Source organism: Alnus glutinosa, chromosome 8 (genome assembly GCF_958979055.1).
Source record: "Alnus glutinosa chromosome 8, dhAlnGlut1.1, whole genome shotgun sequence".
NCBI lineage: Eukaryota > Viridiplantae > Streptophyta > Magnoliopsida > Fagales > Betulaceae > Alnus > Alnus glutinosa.
The window spans coordinates 3,991,724-4,009,973 of record NC_084893.1 but is presented as its reverse complement, the minus strand read 5'-3'; the positions used below and the strand labels follow the sequence as shown (position 1 = coordinate 4,009,973).

The following is an 18,250-nucleotide window of genomic DNA, read 5'->3' as shown; positions in this document are numbered from 1 at the left end:
TAAATTTTATTGATTATTGAGTATATTGTGTAAAATTACCACTTATTTTAAAAGCTTAAGCGGATGAGAATTTGTGAATTTTATAATTTGATTTAATATTCTAACACTCCCCCTGACATGTGAATTCAAACTCCCCCACAAAATGAGGTCTAACACGTAAAATATTTTTACTCAAATGCAGGTAAATTATGGAGTTGGGATTCAAGCTCAATACCTATGCTCTGATACCATGTGAAATCATTATTTTACCTGAAAACTTAAACTGATAAGAATTAGTAAATTTAATAATTCAATTTAATATTCTAACATATACACAACAAATTGATCTCATATACGCAATAAAGTCGTATTCTCTATCCGCACATGCGGATGCAGTGAATAAAAATCACTATCCGCATATGCAGACGCGAATAACGATTATAAAAGGGTATGCAGATACAGTTATTATCGCTTCCGCATACTCTTTATATATAACATATATTATATTTAATAAATTTACCAAAATGACATTATTTTAGTGTTTCATACCAAAATGACATCATTTTAGAGTAGGTGTAGGTTATGTTTACATTGCTTTGGTTGGTTGTATTGCTTTCTCATGTAACACTTGAGCAAAAAGATAAATGTAATGTGAAATCATTATATTTTTAAAAGATTAATGCTTAAAAAAAATTAAAACAAGCCCAAAACACTAAAAACCGGCTTCAATTATTTTCAAAATAGTTTAAAATATGTCCTAATAGACTCAAAGAAGACCCAAAAGACTAAAATAAGCTCATTAATTAATATGCGGATAGCGGATAATAACCGCATTTTATAACCCCAATAATCGTGCAGATGCGGTTAGTAAAAACATTATGCGGATACAGATATCTAAAAATGATATTCGCATTTTACGGATACAAATACGAATATTACAAATAATCGCATCCGTATATACACCCTAATCAAGAGGCATGGGACGACCATACGTGGTTAAGAATGTTAAATTGGTATATATATATATATATGGGCATAGTCGTGACATAGCCTAAATTTGTAATTATGAGTTTTGTGACATTTTTATCTGTTGTTTCTAATTATATGTCTTTCTTTAAAATATAATTTGAGAATGCCTAAAAAATGAGAGATAATTTAAAGATAAAAAAATAATATAAAATAATATAATATGCACCACAGTCGTTCCAAAATTTGTCATCTAGCTTCTTTGCCAACATGCCTCCTCGTCTTCTTCTCAGATTTTGCTTGAAGGAGATTCCTTAGCTAATAGCTACCATTATGGCTTTAAGCTTTAAACAATTCCAGCCTTTGTGTTGATTGGTCTTCTGCAGCTATTATTGATGTTCTTTTTCAGTCTTTTTTTTTATTATTATTATTATTTTCTTTTTGGTCTGCAACTAAAGTTTCTAAAAAAGTTAGGCACATTTTGTTACCAAATGGGCCACTTCTCACTCTACTGAATGGAGGAGGGGCAAAAGTGGTAGGATGCGGGCTTAAAAAGGTCACGTGCGAACAGAAGGTAATATTTATTAAAGTTGGCTAGATTGGAGGATCATTTGCCCTTTTTTTGAACATTAGACGCCAAAATACAAATGGTACTTTAGAGGAAAAAGTGTATTTTTTTCCTTTATTTTATTTTATTTTTTATTTTTCTGCAGTAAGAATAAGGAGTATAAAAGACTCAACTTGATTTCCTTCCTGTTGTTCTCGAATAGATCTCAGACAAATAAAAAAATAGTCACAAAAAAATTTACTTAATAAAAAAATCAAAAAGAAAAAAACACATCCAAACCTATGGGCCAACACTCTGTGCGCCATTTCTCGACCTTTGCGCTGCCTTATGCACGGCGGTATTCGTCCCATAAAGACAATTTGTACAATGGATTGGTCACCTCTCGTGCAGAATATTTCAGATTGAGATTCAATGTGGTACTTCTTTTTTTTAAACAAAAAAAAAAATCAGTCTTATTTCTTAGGATACTCTTGACCTTAATTAAAACGGACGATACAGATTGCATGTGACAGTGAGTACAAAAAATAAAAAGTAAAAAAGCGGCTCGGAGTTAGTTATTGAGGTGGTCGAACCACCTTTTTAATCACACAAAATAGTTCAAAAGTAACCGAATCACTCTTTGTCCACATAAATGGTTCAGCCATGCATCTCCCAAATATAGCCAATAGAACATCGGTCGAACCACCTTTTAGCCAAAAGAGAGTGGTTCGACTACCTTCAAACTGATTGATAGGTGCGGTTGAACCACTTCGATGATCAAAGAAGATGATTTGATCACCTCCAAACTGACCAAAGAGAATGGTTAAATTATCCTGTGGCCACGCCAATGAGTCAGCCATCCCCAAATTTGTGGTTGGCAAGTTATTTGTTTTGCTGTCACAATCTAAGTGTTCAATTTTAAAATGAACAGCCGGGTAAAATAAATTGCATCCGGCGGAATGCCTGTCTCAATCCAAAGTTATGGACAGGCCGGGATCACTGTCAATGTAGTGCATCCAATTGCATCAAACTATAATGGTTAGGTGAAAAGAAGAAAGAAGAAACAACAAAGAAAGACCTTAATAGTGACCAACAGCACTAATCATCCACCAATTATTCGCCGACCGGAGGCAAAGCCGACTCCTTGAAAGAAAGGTCAAAAAGTTTTGCTCTTATTACGGTAGGTAGAAGAAATAAAAAGGAAACACCCGAAGACCCCCTTGTTGACTTCTCTCATATAAAGCCGAGGAAAGCCTTCATTACCCTCAACAAAAAAAACATCAAGAACAAGAATCATCCAAACATGTTGCCGGCGGCAGTGGCAACCATGATGGGGATCATGACTAACAAGCAGAGAAAAGGAAGGAGTGCACTATCAGGGATGTGGGCAAATCTGGGCTCTACCATAGCCACCTTCATGTTTGCGTGGACGATCATCCGCCAATATTGTCCCCTTATGCTTAACGGCTTCTTTGAAAAATATACACGCAGACTCATGGGCTACTTCTATCCCTATCTTCAGATTTCCTTCCACGAGTTCAGGGGAGGAAGGTTCGGGAGTAGCGAAGCTTATGCGGCTATTAAGGCCTACCTCAGCGCCAACTCTACCAAGAACGCTAAAAGGCTCAAAGGCGAGATGGGAAAAGATATTAGCAGCCTGGTGTTGAGTATGGACGAGGACGAGACAGTCACCGAAATTTTTCAAGGCGCTGAAGTCTGGTGGCTGTCATCCAAACTTGTGTCGAAAACAAGTTCTGTCCCACATTATCCTGAACCGGAGAAATGGCTCTACGCGATCACGTTTCATAAGAAGTACCGTGAGATAATCACCGAGTCATACTTGGAGCATGTTCTGAGCAAGGGGAAGGAGATTATATCAAGTAAAAGGCAGAGGAAGCTCTACACAAATACTTCTAATGACAGGTATTCCTTCCACAAGCAAGCCATGTGGAGTGATGTCGTGTTTGAGCATCCGGCAACCTTTGAATCGATGGCGATGGAGCCGGAGAAGAAGCGGGAGATCATTGAAGATTTGTTGACTTTCAGCAAGAGTAAGGACTTCTACGCAAAGGTTGGGAAGGCGTGGAAGAGGGGTTATCTACTTTATGGGCCCCCGGGGACTGGGAAGTCGACGATGATTGCAGCAATGGCTAATTTGTTGAACTATGATGTCTATGATCTTGAGCTCACGGCAGTGAAGGACAACACGGAGCTGAGGAGGCTTTTGATCGAGACGACCAGTAAGTCTATCATTGTGATTGAGGACATTGATTGCTCACTTGATCTTACTGGTCAGAGGAAGAAGAATACAGAGAAATCTTCAGATGATGAGAACGAGAAGTTGAAAAAAGAAATTGCCAAGAAAAAAGTGAAGGAAGACGGCAGCAAAGTCACTCTTTCAGGGCTGTTGAGCTTTATTGATGGGCTGTGGTCTGCTTGCGGAGGAGAGAGGCTGATTGTTTTCACTACCAATTATGTGGAGAAGCTGGATCCGGCACTCATAAGAAGGGGTAGAATGGACAAGCATATTGAGCTCTCCTACTGTAGTTTTGAGGGGTTCAAGGTGCTTGCAAAGAATTACTTGGATTTTGAAATGCATCCCATGTTTGATGCTGTTGAGAGGTTGATGGGGGAGACCAAGGTCACTCCTGCTGATGTTGCGGAGAACCTTATGCCAAGGTCCTCACTGGATGATGCAGAGACATGTCTATCGAATTTAGTACAGGCTCTCGAGGAAGCGAAGGAAGATGGGGCAAAGAAGGAAAAAGCAGCAAAGAAGAAACACGAAGACGGGAAAGAGAAAGATACGACCGTGGAAGATGCTGTTGAATCTCAAGTGGACGAAGAAGCTGAAAAACAATCCAACGGATGATGCAGAGACATGTCTATCTAATTTAGTACAGGCTCTCGAGGAAGCGAAGGAAAAGGGAGCAAAGAAGGAAGAAGCAGCAGAGAAGAAACACGAAGCGGGAAAAAGAAAGATACGACAGTGGAAGATGCTGTTGAATCTCAAGTGGACGAAGAAGCTAAATAACGATTGTGAATTAGAAATAGCACAATTTGGAAACAATTTTCGTGTAAAATATTCCTGTGGCCAAGTGCCAATATGATGGGGTTATGGTTAATCTCTCATTCTCTTGTAAGAAATACGAATCTAATTTGCGCCAAAACAACATGCAGAAATCCCTGACAAGCAGCATCTCTAACACAATGAATTCGTAAAACATGAGAAGAAAACAAAAACAATTGAAGAGTGCAGAGACAATAAGAAAGTGAAACTGAAAAGAAAAAAAAAAAAAAAAGAAGATACAAGTTAGTTACCTTTAAGAGGGAGGATGGTCCATTACAATAAACACAACAGTTTCTAACCTGATTGCTTTATCAACAGACCCAACCAACCCAAATGCTCAGCCTCAATGGCACATCATTGTCATGAACACGAGATAAAAACTACATGGCTCGAACATTTGATGGGGCAAATTTTATCAGTTACAATATTAGTTAATGGTTATTGTACATTGATTGGATGACTAACGAACTCCCAACAATTCCCGATTCATCTGTCGTAGGTTTCTTTGAATGTAGAAACTAAAAAATGACTACCTAATCTACATAACTCTCAGCATCACATTGCTCCCAGCAGCAAATCATCACCAGAGTAGCTGCTTAAATTACACCATGGAAGAACTCTAACTAACTTCCTCCGTGGGCTTCTCACAAAATTTATAAACTTACTATCGTACACAGCTTCCCGGGAGAAAACAACTCCCCTGTGCTTTCCAGCAGAGGGAAGCTTCATAAGTCATCTGTATCTTCATCTTTTATTACTGTGTTCGGACCATCATCAAAACCAGAACCAGGAGCAAGCTCATTTAGATCAAGGAAACGTCTTTTCCGTACACCCTCGATTTCATCTTGGCCGGGGCTGTTCAATTTCTCAGGCGGCTTATTTTGCTCTTTCTCTACCATCTCATCAGTGTCAGCTTCAACAGGCTGATCAACTTTCATTTCCTGGACATTATCATTGACATCAGAATCCTGACTTTCCACTGAATAGTCCCCATTCTCACTTGCATCTGAGCGTGCATCCGATGTATTTGACTTCTCGGGTTTCATAGACTCTGTTTCTGTTTCTGATTCTGACACCTCATACTGTCGGTAATTAATACGATTTCTGGTGGCCCTCTTACTGCGTCTTAGACCTGACTGGAGCTCACCAACTGACCTTAGTTTTGTTTCCCTCCTAGTACGGCCTGGCAGTTTTCTAAATTTTCGGGGCTCATCACTGTCCTCGCTGACACTTAAGGAATCACCATCATCTTCTTCTTCCTCTTCCTCTTCTTCAGCATTTTCTTCTTCCCAACGATACTCCTCATCTCCTTCAGAACTACTAGACAGCTTCCTCCTCTCTTTACGTTTCCTCAGATATTCCTCATCATAAACAGCTTCCCCAACTATCTCGTCATCACTGTCATAGTCTGCCTCATTATCTGAAACTGCTTCAACAAACTCTTTTGCAGAATACCGTTGCGGTCTCTGTCTCCGCCGATTGCTACATGTCAATACAGATTACTCAATGTAGGGATGAGTTTTAACACATAAAAATAAAATCAGGGAAAAAAAAAACCACCTTCTATCCAATGCTTCTGCTTTATCCTCTTCCTGAGCATCATCAAAATCAGGTGATGTGGGAGATGGGGCACTGAAATTGTCATGCTGAGAAGCATGTGAAGGACCACTCCATTTACCATTTATAGAAGCTTCAGGTTTCACAACCAGATCTCTTCTGTGTGGAGGTTCTGGGGATGGTGGTTTTCGTCTGAGACAAAAGCAAGAATAAGAACACAAGTCAAGAGTTTATCGTATTGGTATGAAGATACGTAAATCAGAGAGACACAGAGGGAAATAGTAGATCAATACGACTATATGCCTACGTAATAAATACCATACTTGGTTATCTTGATAGCCTCGTTGATGGACCGGTCATAATCATCTGCAAGACCATGGCAAACAATCAGATTTCCTATATCCATCACATGAGAATAGCAACAAGCAGTACAAACATCTTTCTGTCATGACATGGTCACCTTGCAAGCTTCCAGAATTAATTTTTACAGTAAACCCCAGATTAATTCAGATAACCATTTAAATTTATTAAGATATATGTAAACTGAATATGGAACCCGTTAAAAAAGTCATAAGATGTTCACCAGGAATGTCCAAAGAAAGTCGTGTCCACACCCAGGCCCCCTTTTTTCTTTTCATAATTCCCTCTCATACTAGATACCTTACTCACAAACCCATAATATAAGGGCTCTAATGATGCGTGTATGGGGAGGAACATATATTCCAATAATTACATAGAATATGGCTTAAGGTAGAGCTGATTGACCAAAAAAATAAAGATACATCTAAATGACCCCTCCAACTTGAATTTAAGGTTTTGTTGAAATGAATTGCATATAGGCAGTACATGCGGTAATGAGATTGAACTGCATTTTGGGCAAGAGGAAGTCCAATAACATATGTTCATTCGATTAAATGATATAGAGACAGAAACAGGTAATCCAGATACATGCCCACCATGAGAAGCTGCCCCATCAAAAACATAGCAGGGGTATGCTGTCTGCCCAAAGCATTGATCGCATCCATCCAATTGTTCAAAGATGCAAAGAAACAGAGCGGAAAGGAGAAGGAAAATAGTTATGCAAAAGAAAAAAGGCAGAAAACTTCTGGGAGACCAATCTACTCACAAAGTTTCTAATGACAAACAATCCTCTATTATGAGATACAGCAAACCTATGGTTATGTTCATTAAGAAAACAATTAAGAGAATGTCAAGGTTGAAACAAAATTTCTGCGTTTGCTTCATCCATAATTTTATGCTGTCATTAGTTAGATTTAAAACTATGCAAGGTATCATATTCTGCCCCACAAAAGAGTCACTAGTGGTTAGAAAAAGACCCAAATTAAATAAGAAAAATGTATGAACAGTATGCTCTTACCAAAGGTATAGGTGACAGGTTTTCTGTCACGAAGGGAGCGTCCTGGACCAAGTCCATCCACAGTCAAAAAATTATCAAGAAGGAGAGCTTGTCTATGTTGCTTTTTCAGCAACCTCTCTTTCCTCTGCAAACAACAAATTGATTCCAAATTTTCAGATAAATTATTGCCTCAACAACAGCAAACATTAACATGATTCCTTTCATTAAAGCAAAATAACTATTAGACTACACCGTCAATGAACATAAATCAAGAAGACAATGAATCAAATTGAGAAGGTTCTGTTCCACAACTAGCTTTGAGTACCTTATGATCCTTCTCAATCTCAGGAAGCATGTCTATCTTCAACTTTTTTCCTAGCGAAGCCTCTGTTCTATTTTTACTTGAGAAAAGCTTTTCCTGCAACAGATGGACAAGTTCAAATAAGCAGCAGCAGAGATAACTAGAACATTTTCTTAAGGCTCCGCTTGGTACACTAGAATGGTGATTCCTTAGGAATAGGAATGGATATTAATAGGAATAGAATGGTCATTCCTTTTCTTTTGTTTGGTGACGACACAGGAATAACAAAATTTCCTCATTGGAATTGAATCAAATTTCCTAAAATACCCCAACTCTAAAAATCATTTCTCAAAAAACCATTATATATATATATATAACTTCATCCCATGGTTTCCACCCTAACAAAACAACCAGAGGTGGTCACGGCCACCCCGATGGTACCGGGGGTGGTGCGACTAGACTACCCTTGATGGTACAAGGGCTAGTACGACCACCCTCGGTTGTTTTGTTATGGTGGCCAGCCACCCCCTTGGGGATGGTCAAACACCCATGCGATGAAGTTTTTTCTTTTATTTTGGGTGTTCAGGAAAAAATAAAAATAAAAATAAATAAATGGATTTTTTGAGAAAATGTTATTCCATTCCTAGAGGATAGCTATTCCTCATTTTAGGAGAATAGTTATTCCCACCAGTAATGATTAGCAACCAACCAAACAATAGAATAACTATTCCATTCATCCATACCAAACATGCCCTAAATTTGGCAAGTGGGAACAAATTTGAAATTCGTCTTAGTCTTATAAGACATACATACCATAAAAGAATCATCTTAACAATCATTAGTAGGCAAGAAACATTTTCCATGTCAAAGGTTTTATTTGAAAGCTTAAATTTTATTGATTATTGAGTATATTGTGTAAAATTACTTATCAAAAAAAAAAAAAAAATAGTGTAAAATCACTACTTATCCCAAAAGCTTAAGTAGATAGGAATTTGTGAATTTAATAATTTAATTTAATATTCTAACACTCCCCTTGACATATGAACTCAAACTCCCCCACAAGAAGTGGGGCCTAACTTAAACTGATAAGAATTATGGAGTTGGGGTTCAAACTCAATACTTATGCTCTGATACCATGTAAAATCATCATTTTACCCAAAAACTTAAACTGATAAGAATTAGTAAACTTAATTATTCAATTTAATATTCTAACATATACGCAACAAATTGATCCCATATACGCAATTAAGCCTTATCCCAATGTATTGGCACCGGCCACATAAATACCATCTAGAAAAGTAATAGTAGTCCGCTTCTAGCTCTGTTACAACTCTTATTCTCTGACTGATTTGTGTAAAAACCACGAGTTCCCAAATACATGATAAGCAATGGAAGCTATATTTATATGCATACAGATAAAAAGACTATGGAATTGCATACAAACTGCATTAAGAATGACCATATACGTATAAATGACACGTTAATCTAATATGAACATCAAGAAACCAGACATAATTTGTACCACTAAAAATGGCTACCATGACACCATTGACAGCCTTCGACACCCAAAGAACATGAATTCTTTAGAATGATAGAGGATGTCATGGATAGTCACATCATCAGCCAGGTCTTTAGAGTTCATGATTTTGCAAATTTAGATGTGTGAATTCTTGGCCTCTAGGACAAGAGTACTTGAACTTTGTGCTGCCATACTTGCTTACTGTATTTTGACATACATCTGATACACATCTATACCTTTAAAGGACATTTTCTATTGCTCTGAATAAGTAGTGACAATCCTTCACTAATCTCCCCAATAAGAAAAGTCAAGCAAAGCCCCAAAATGGCCACAACACGCTTCTGTCAACAGCATAAGCATGTCCTGTTTTCTACACTCCATACAACATTTCGTTTGGAAGGTATTTTCAGCTTCAAAAGACCTCTTGACAACTAAGACACACTAAAGAGAGAATATTTTTTTGATGAATACTAAAGAAAGAATATTAATAATAATTTCATGTACAAGCTTGGGAACTCATTAAAATACACCTATGAATGCAAAAACATATATTGAATAATGTAGCACACAATACAATGTACACTGGTTAACCCACCCGCAGGGCAGAAACAGTCGTGAAAGTTTTAAGTGCACAGAGACGCATAATGAGGCTCATGAGAAGATTAGCTAAGACTGTTTATCACTTAAATATGAGCCACAAGTATGAGGAGAGAAACAAAATGAGATAAATATACCAACATGAAGTCATTAACACTTAGAAAGATCTTCATCCACATTGTGGAACAGGCACTTGAAAAAAATGAGGCTCATGAGAAGATTAGCAAAGACTATTTATCACTTAAATATGAGCCACAAGTATGAGGAGAGAAACAAAATGAGATAAATATACCAACATGAAGTCATTTATTTTTTTTTTTATAAGAATACCAACATGAAGTCATTAACACTTAGAAAGATCTTCATCCACATTGTGGAACAGGCAGTTGAAAAACATGACACAACAAAATGTCCTCTGCAAACCAGGATGGATCTTTAGACCACAAGAGTAGTGATCTAAATCCCATCGTACAAAATTTATCTAAATTCAGAGGGAAAAGGTATTAAATATCAAACTCATTGTAATTTTATAGCATAGAATTTCAGTTCAATACTGTTGATTGAGATTTTATGCTTTGGTTGTATGGTTGTAAGAATCACAACAGCACCCACCCCCCCCCCCCCCCCCCCAAAAAAAAAAAAAAAGAAAAGAAAAGAAAGGAAAAAACTCCAATTATTAAAATAAACAATAAAACAATTTTTTTTTTTTTTATAACTAATCAGAAAAAATAGTTGAAAATGAAATTTGATCTATTAACTCTTTCAGAAAGAACTTCCAGACGCATGCACATGGAGAGACCATTTTAGAAACTTACAGAAACATCTTGAAATTCATCAAAATTGGTTGCCACTGTTTCCCACAGGTATGATGCACTAAGAGGAACCTGGGAACCCTTTGTCTTTGCTTTCTTCACCTCAACTTTCCTTATCTCCCGATACAAACGATGACCAATTATAGGGTCATCTTCATACCTGCACCAAACAAATTCACCAATTGATTAAACCCCTACTACACAACAATGAGTAATACAGAAAAACCTTTCCACCAAAGAATTATAAATCCTTCTACTCATATGAAAGATACTCAGTGTATCTGTTATGCAATGTATGAAAATAATAACAACAAAAGATATGCAAGCTATAAAACTTGATGGACATGGTTTATGAGAAGATTAAGTACATTACCAGTAAGAAATTCCTTGTGAATCACCCCCTACACGTTCTTTACGAAATGCTGAAAGCTGAACACCATGTTTAAGTGAGTTGTCAATATAGTTCCGGATATCTTCTTGCTGCAAAAAGTCACTTAGATTCAATACTCACTAACCGTACAAAAGAAGCATAGAAGAAGCATTCAAAAGTACTAACATATCAATTTCCAAGCTCTAAAATCTATGGTTTGGGGGCAGTAACTTTTAGAAACAAAAGTATGGTGCATGCTTCTGCACATTTAAATGACACTAAAAGACATGCTTTTAAAAAGAGCACTATCCAGGCACGGAAAGGGCTTCTTCTTCCAATTAACTTGACCGTGAAAGCTATTATCTGCTTATTTTGGAAGAACGAACTTTATTTAATAGTTGTGGCAAAGCAAAAGCACATAAAAGAGTTCCTAGAAATGTGGTGGATGCCAAAAAATAAATGAACAACAGTTAAATGGATAGATGTTAAGGAAAAATTTGAGTGAGCACTATGGAGAATTTGAAGAATTACAAAAGACCATGAAGTTTCAGACATACTAGCCCCAGATCAAAGAGCACCGAACTTTGACCATTTTGCATTGTTCATGAACAAATTCAATAACTCCAATTACATGGGACAAGGACCTAGATAGTTTATCTAAGTGAGAAGATTTGCGTATTAAATGCAAGAAGTCAAGATTAATGATTTTTGGAACTAAACAAAGTTTTCCATATAAATCAGTCCACCAAAATATGAATCAGGTGCTGCCGCTAATAGCGCATTAAAGGACTTGGACTTGACATAACCCTTCACAATTCCAAATAGAGTCCTGAAGTTGAGTGAAATAAACATGAATATACTATTAAGAGCTACAAGGCATAATCTTTATTAACGAAATGCTACCTCAACACGAATGTCACAGAGTGCTTTCAAGATGACCACACGAATCCCTGGATCAAGCATTTTATATTCTTCAACCTCCAATCTAACAAATAAGCATGATTTGACACATTAGAAACACAAAAAGATTCATATATTAGAGAAATTCATAGAAACAAGGTTACTCACCCATGAGAAGCAACGATGGGTAGATCCCCATCTGCGACCTACAATTAGATACCAGCTCAAGTTAATTTTCAACAACCAAAATTCAATCAGGCCAATATGATAGTTAAATGAGTACAAGATCTATTTACCCAATGCCACCAGTCTCTCAATTTTCTACATAAAACAGTGACCCATGTATCACGTGTAAGTGCCATTCGCGTAACAGGAGGGATCGCCTATAAAGAGATGAATTAGAAGTTATGAGCAAAGCCAATTGCAGTAGCGAGTGACTATTATTAACAAAATAGAAATTTTCCAGCAGTGTTGGGCATCAACAGGGTTGTGATATAATTGCCAGAAGAATGTATCTTACAAATTAATCAGCAACAGGTTCTAAAAACATATAATTCAAATTTAGACAGTAAATGGGAGAAACAATAAAATTTGAGAACTATAAGGATCATGAGACAATGTACTGCAAAAGCAATAGCTCAGAGTAAACAAGTCCTCTGGCTGACCAATCCATCACATTAGATTATAAGCCTGTCACATTAGATTATAAAACTGTAATATACAAGCTAAACAAGATTTCATTCTTTTGCAGATTAATCAGATTTGACCAACAAGGATAAAATTCAAAGTTTACAAAGAAGGTCAACCTACCACAGATAATTCCATACCAAATGACTTTTCTGACAACAAAAGCAATATTGCATATATGCTGGATCAAACTTTGGCTTTACAAATAAACAATATTTTTTTTATAAGTACAAAGTAATAAACATGCAGAATCAAACTTCTATTAGTTGCATAAAAAATTCAAACATTGCATTTAATGCAGAAAGATAAAAACTTGCTGCATACTGTGAATAGCACCATAGAATCTCCAAATAAAGTATTGGGATAAGTCAGCTTCACCTCTGCATTACAAGCACGATTATGATTGTGTGTTTCTTTTTACCTTTTTTTGATTGGTCATAAGCACATGATGGTTTCTTTCCTTCCAAATTACCCAAAAGATGGCAAGAGGAGATATCTTCAAAAACTTGATCCAATGAACAAAAATAATGATCCTCCAAGTAACTAAACAATCAACCAAATTGCTCAAGATGACCCAGCAGCATTGAACCACACAAAATATATAGGGACTAATAATCCCATTTATCATTTCTCCTTTCTTACTTTTTTAATTTTTGTACAGAAGCCTTAGAAGGTAAGGGGGATTTTAAATGATCACATAAAGAATGCCACTCTCAAATTAGTGGCCTCCAAACAAAAGCCACATGGGTAGAGTAACCTTTTCTCTCTTTTTCCCCCTTTTGGGACAGAACTTATATAATCACCGCCAGACCCCAATAAGAATTTTGCAATGTCTGAAAATAGAAATTGCATCCTTACATTTCTTAGAGCTGGATGTTTTAGTAGATCCCAATCTTATAAGATGACCTCAAAGATCTATTCCTAAAATTCAGATACAGTCTCATCAAAGGCAGAGGGAATCAAAATGAGAAATGCCCCTTTATAAAAGAGCAAGTCCCTTCCCTTGAAATCTCACTTATTAATGTCTATAATGAAATTATAAGATGACACCTAAGTGATAAGTTTTTTTTTTTTTTTTTTTACTTGTAAAAAATAAATAATAAAAATAATAAAAACCAAATTGTGTTAGGCAGCATCGAGTTTTACCACCTCTTCCACTATGAACTACCTTATTCATTACCCCTTGAATGCCATAATGGGCATCAAACACTATTGCGTCTAATGCATAATTAAGGAGCTAAAACTTCAACTCCAATCCTTTATCTTTTCTCACAATATCTCAACGAATCATACACTTAAAACCTGTGATTTTGTGACCTTGCAATAAGAGCAATTAGATCATAAACTTGAAATATATTGATCTCCTCTACCCCTCCAATGATGTATCTTCCTTCCAAGATGCTTAAGCTCTTCTCAAAAATGTCAAGCATGAAATCCAAACTAAATTTGCACTTAAGGAATAGTTTGGCCAACAATCACCTATCCAAGAGATTCTGTCGATGAACAGTGCACTGTTTATCTCGAAGAAAATGAAATCAAATTTAGCATACTCCTAATGATTAAGAAGTGCCAGACAACCAAGGGATTGGAGCAAGAGCATTTTAAAAATATTTCAAAGAAGAAATACAGATCTCCTCTAGCCCTATACGTTTTACAAGCAGAAACTATCCAATTTTGTGCTAAAAGTTGCACACAGAAAATACGTCTCTCGTGCAAATTATTTTGGTGTAGTGTGGGCATAAATAACCTAGAGAACATAGCAAGGCCTAAAGGCACAACCCACACCCATGTGCTATAAACCAGTAGCTAATTCATGTGGGTGCATTGGACATGGTGAGGATCCTACATGTCCAACAAAAGCCTCAATAAGTTGCAAATCAAGTAAAGAACACAAAGGATTGAGGAGCAATTTCTTATCAATCAATCTTCCAACACATTAAAAGGCTTTGCTTAGATATTCTATTCAGCTCAACAAGCTTGAATCCCTACTACTTGGAGCCTAATATAAGCACTAGAAACTCCTTTTCTGCATCTCCCTTGAGCTTAGAAATATGTTGGTTTGATTTCTTAGACTTGTGGAGCTCTGCCGAAAATTTTACAAAAATATAAAGGTGGGAAAGAATAAAACAGCAATAGCCCTAACAATCTGAACTAGACTGGTAGTATCCGAATTAAGGTATAAGGATTCTTACATGCTACTAAGGCATTTAAATTTCTTGCAAAAACACTTCCAAACTTAAAAGAAACTGAAATAGCCCACTTTGAGTATAAATACTTTCCCTGTTATAGCTTAGCAATCCACTTGAATTGCATAAAACTAAAATAACACCACTCCCCCCACAAGCTGGGAAACTAAAAGAACACATAACTAAGCTTGAAAGAAGTAAACATAAATAGCAATGTGCAACAAACAACCATGCAAACAAAAGCAAAGCGAAGTGCGCAATTATATACAAAAATGCTAAACCACACAAACTTGATGCTTCAAAAGCAAAGTACCAACCTTCAATAAAGGTATATGTATGTCACTCAAAGTATCATTGGGAGTAATCAAAGCCGTCTCGAACTCCTCGGCCGAGAACTCCGCCGTGATATTCAGAAGAGGCCTAAATACCTGCAAGACAGAATAAGCAAAAGAACAACATCAAACCTAAACCCTGAAGCACAAGACGAAAGATATCCGCATCAAAGATCACAGCTTGCGAAGCTCACATGCAAGAAATTGAGTACGGAAGCCAGCTCCCACATCGACCGGATGGTCCACCGGGGCAATTGCGAAGGCGGGGGCGACCCCAGCAGCGGCGTGACGATCTTGCTGCATTGCTCCTTGGGCTGCGGCGAGTCGTCCTGTCGCTGCTCCTTCTTCTTCGGCTTACTGGCCGGCGCAGGAGCCGCCGCGGCGTGGAGCCGAGCCGCGGCGCGAATGGTGCACGCGCGAGATGGGCGGTTACTCCTATTGACGGGAGGAGCGGGGGCGGCATCGTTTTGTGGGGCCGGGGTGTCGTTTGTGGAATCGGGGTTTAGGGTGTGGTTGTCGGGCGAGGAGGGTCGGTCGTTGGGGATCGGAGGAGGGGAGGGCTCTGGGGACATGGTTTTGGTGGAGATCAGGCGGGTATAGGGGAGTTATGGTGGGATTACATGTAGAGGATCATCATGGGTTCGCATGTGGGGTGTTCTTGTTGGTGGTGTTGTTTTGGAGTGAGAAAGAGAAGGAATAGGAGAAGGCAACGAGGAGAGAGATAGAGAGGGGGATGGAGGACCAAAGGTCCAAACCATCATTCAAATAGGTTTCGGAATGTCTATCTATGGACTCTCCCTTCACTATGTGTGTTTGTGTGTTTTTCTTTGCATATGTGAATTGTGATGGAAGAGAGGAAGCAGAGAGGGAGAGGGAGTAAAGGGGAAGAACTGTAGGAGGAGAAAGAGGGCTAGGGAAGTTGGATTTTATTTTATTTTTTTTAATTTTAGGTTAAATTTTTTCTTTTTCTTTTTTTCTTTACAATGTAGTAATGTTTTGATACTTAATTACTTCTTCGTACTAAAATAGACAGATTGTTACAAATAAAACTTAGCTAACAGAAAAGTGTCTCTGTGTTGACATAAAACCCCTACTTGCGCTGTGGAGTCCGTCACAAGCAATCTGTGCTTAAAGCAATGACCAGATTAGTCTACCCACAAAGCAAATTCTTCAAATACAATCAGTCAAATATAAGGAAAACACCCAAAAACAAAGGCTGCTGTCGGAAGAAAACTCCCCCCGGAGACGGCGTGTGAAGCACACGCGCCACCTCCAAAAGATCCCTTGAAGCTGATGAACACCAAAAAGCCTCCATGCGCCACCAGTCACGGCAAAAGGGATGGGGATTGGCCATCACGCGCGGTCCAAGGTGTGAAAACACCCTGCGCGTGATGACCAAGTGCCATTCTCCGATGAGCATTCCGGCCGTTGCAAGTGGCAACTGGACCAGAGGGTGGCGGCGAACAAGGCTGGAGGGAGCGTGTCGACCATAGGACAGCGGAAATGAACAGATCTGGCCTAACAAATTGTTGAAAAACTGAAGCATGGCCAAGCTTTCCACCGACGACACGAACAGTGAACTCTTTCCCTTCGAAACCTCTCTAGAGTGCTTTCCTGCCAACAAACAACGAAAAACTAGAAAAACACACAAACCTCCATAGTCCAAAAGGACTAGGAGGACCAAAACCAACACCAGAACTAGTTCAGGGAGACGAAAATCATCACTGGATCTAGTTTGGGATGACAAAACTCTACATCCTAATGACTGGGAGACTCTAACCTCCATTGAAAAAAACTCAGTGAGAAACAAAAAACCCCCTTACCGGCAATATACTCATACTTGGGAGAGGAAAACTCTTTTGGGTTTGGAGAGAGAGAGAGTGTGTGTGTTTTTATAATTGTTTTCTTAATTACTTCTTGGTTTTGCTTTTATTAATCCAGGTTCACCTAAAAAAAAAAAAAAAAAAAAGGTTGTGTGAAGGAGTTCAACTATATATATATATTGTCATATCAAATTTTAAACAATTTGACATTATGTACACGGTTATACGGAACAAAATAAAGTCTAAACTACGAAATGGTTCCTTTTATTTCACTTGAAGTTGAAAAAAATCAGAACATTCCGTTTTTACCTGTGCTAGTAATTATTTACTAGCGGTTGATATAATTGTGAATGATTGTGGTTCATTTAGGGAAATTGGGTATAATGTATGATTTTTTATAGCATGTGATATCTATATTATAAGATGAATAATGCTACATATTATACCATATTTCATCCACGTCTCATTTGATTTATGTATCAGTGCTCATCAACTCTTGTTAAAAATAAATTCAAGAGTTGATGGGCATTACCACATTAGCTTAGTGAGATAAGAGTAGAATAACGATATAGTATGTAGTATTATTCTGCTGTATATTAAGCATATTATTCAAGAAAAAACATAAGGAATTAAAAAAAGAAGAAGAAAGATAAGCATCTACTCAACCATAATTTGATCCTAAAATCAAATCCTATGTATCATGGATTCATATTCCACTCATTACCCCTCTTTCCATTGCCTGCATTAAAGTCTCTCTCACCCCCAGTTTTGGTAGACAAAACATGAAGAAAAAGAAAGAATGCATATTGTGGGTTGTGACTTGAGAGATGAGTAAAAGGTGGAACTTAAGTGAAGTGGAAGTCATCTCCTGGTGTATTTATTTCCATCCAAACCAACTTCCATAATTAAACAGGAGTGAAAATAGAAATACCTTTTGAGTAGTTTTCCTGTGGTGAACAGAGCACGCATTAAAGAAAGGCAGGGGAGGGGGGCTTGTTGGACTTCCACCCCTCCTGCTTCTAAGTACCAGAACCTTGTCGATTCCTGAATCCTGACATTTACTTTCACCCCTCCCTCTATTTATCTTTTACTTTTTATCCATGTGCCTTTTGGTTGCTCTGCACCTACACCTGGAGCTCTCTCTCTCTCTCTCTCTCACGCACAAGGACAATATTTTCCTCCTTTTAATTTCAAAGAAAACTATATATCTGTGTATATATTTTCAGTCGAGCAGTGGTCCTTGCATA

The 18,250-nt window shown here is 37.7% G+C and overlaps 2 protein-coding genes across 2 annotated transcripts; one reads left to right on the top strand and one right to left on the bottom strand.

Annotated features, from left to right (window-relative positions):
- Positions 1-2,608: 2,608 nt before the first annotated feature.
- LOC133874534 (AAA-ATPase At3g28580-like) lies at positions 2,609-4,617 on the top strand. The gene is made up of 2 exons (XM_062312380.1): positions 2,609-4,316; positions 4,396-4,617. Exons 1-2 carry the CDS (start codon positions 2,796-2,798, stop codon positions 4,600-4,602), a joined length of 1,728 nt encoding a protein of 575 aa, XP_062168364.1. The 5' UTR covers positions 2,609-2,795; the 3' UTR covers positions 4,603-4,617.
- A 164-nt stretch (positions 4,618-4,781) lies between these two features.
- Positions 4,782-16,068, bottom strand: LOC133874533 (DDT domain-containing protein DDR4). The gene is made up of 12 exons (XM_062312379.1): positions 15,375-16,068; positions 15,166-15,276; positions 12,272-12,358; positions 12,144-12,181; positions 11,979-12,060; positions 11,079-11,185; positions 10,709-10,865; positions 7,802-7,894; positions 7,498-7,621; positions 6,443-6,485; positions 6,123-6,311; positions 4,782-6,044 (listed from the first exon to the last, which is right to left on the bottom strand). The coding sequence occupies exons 1-12, from the start codon at positions 15,750-15,752 to the stop codon at positions 5,288-5,290; spliced, it is 2,166 nt and encodes a 721-aa protein (XP_062168363.1). The 5' UTR covers positions 15,753-16,068; the 3' UTR covers positions 4,782-5,287.
- Positions 16,069-18,250: the final 2,182 nt, after the last annotated feature.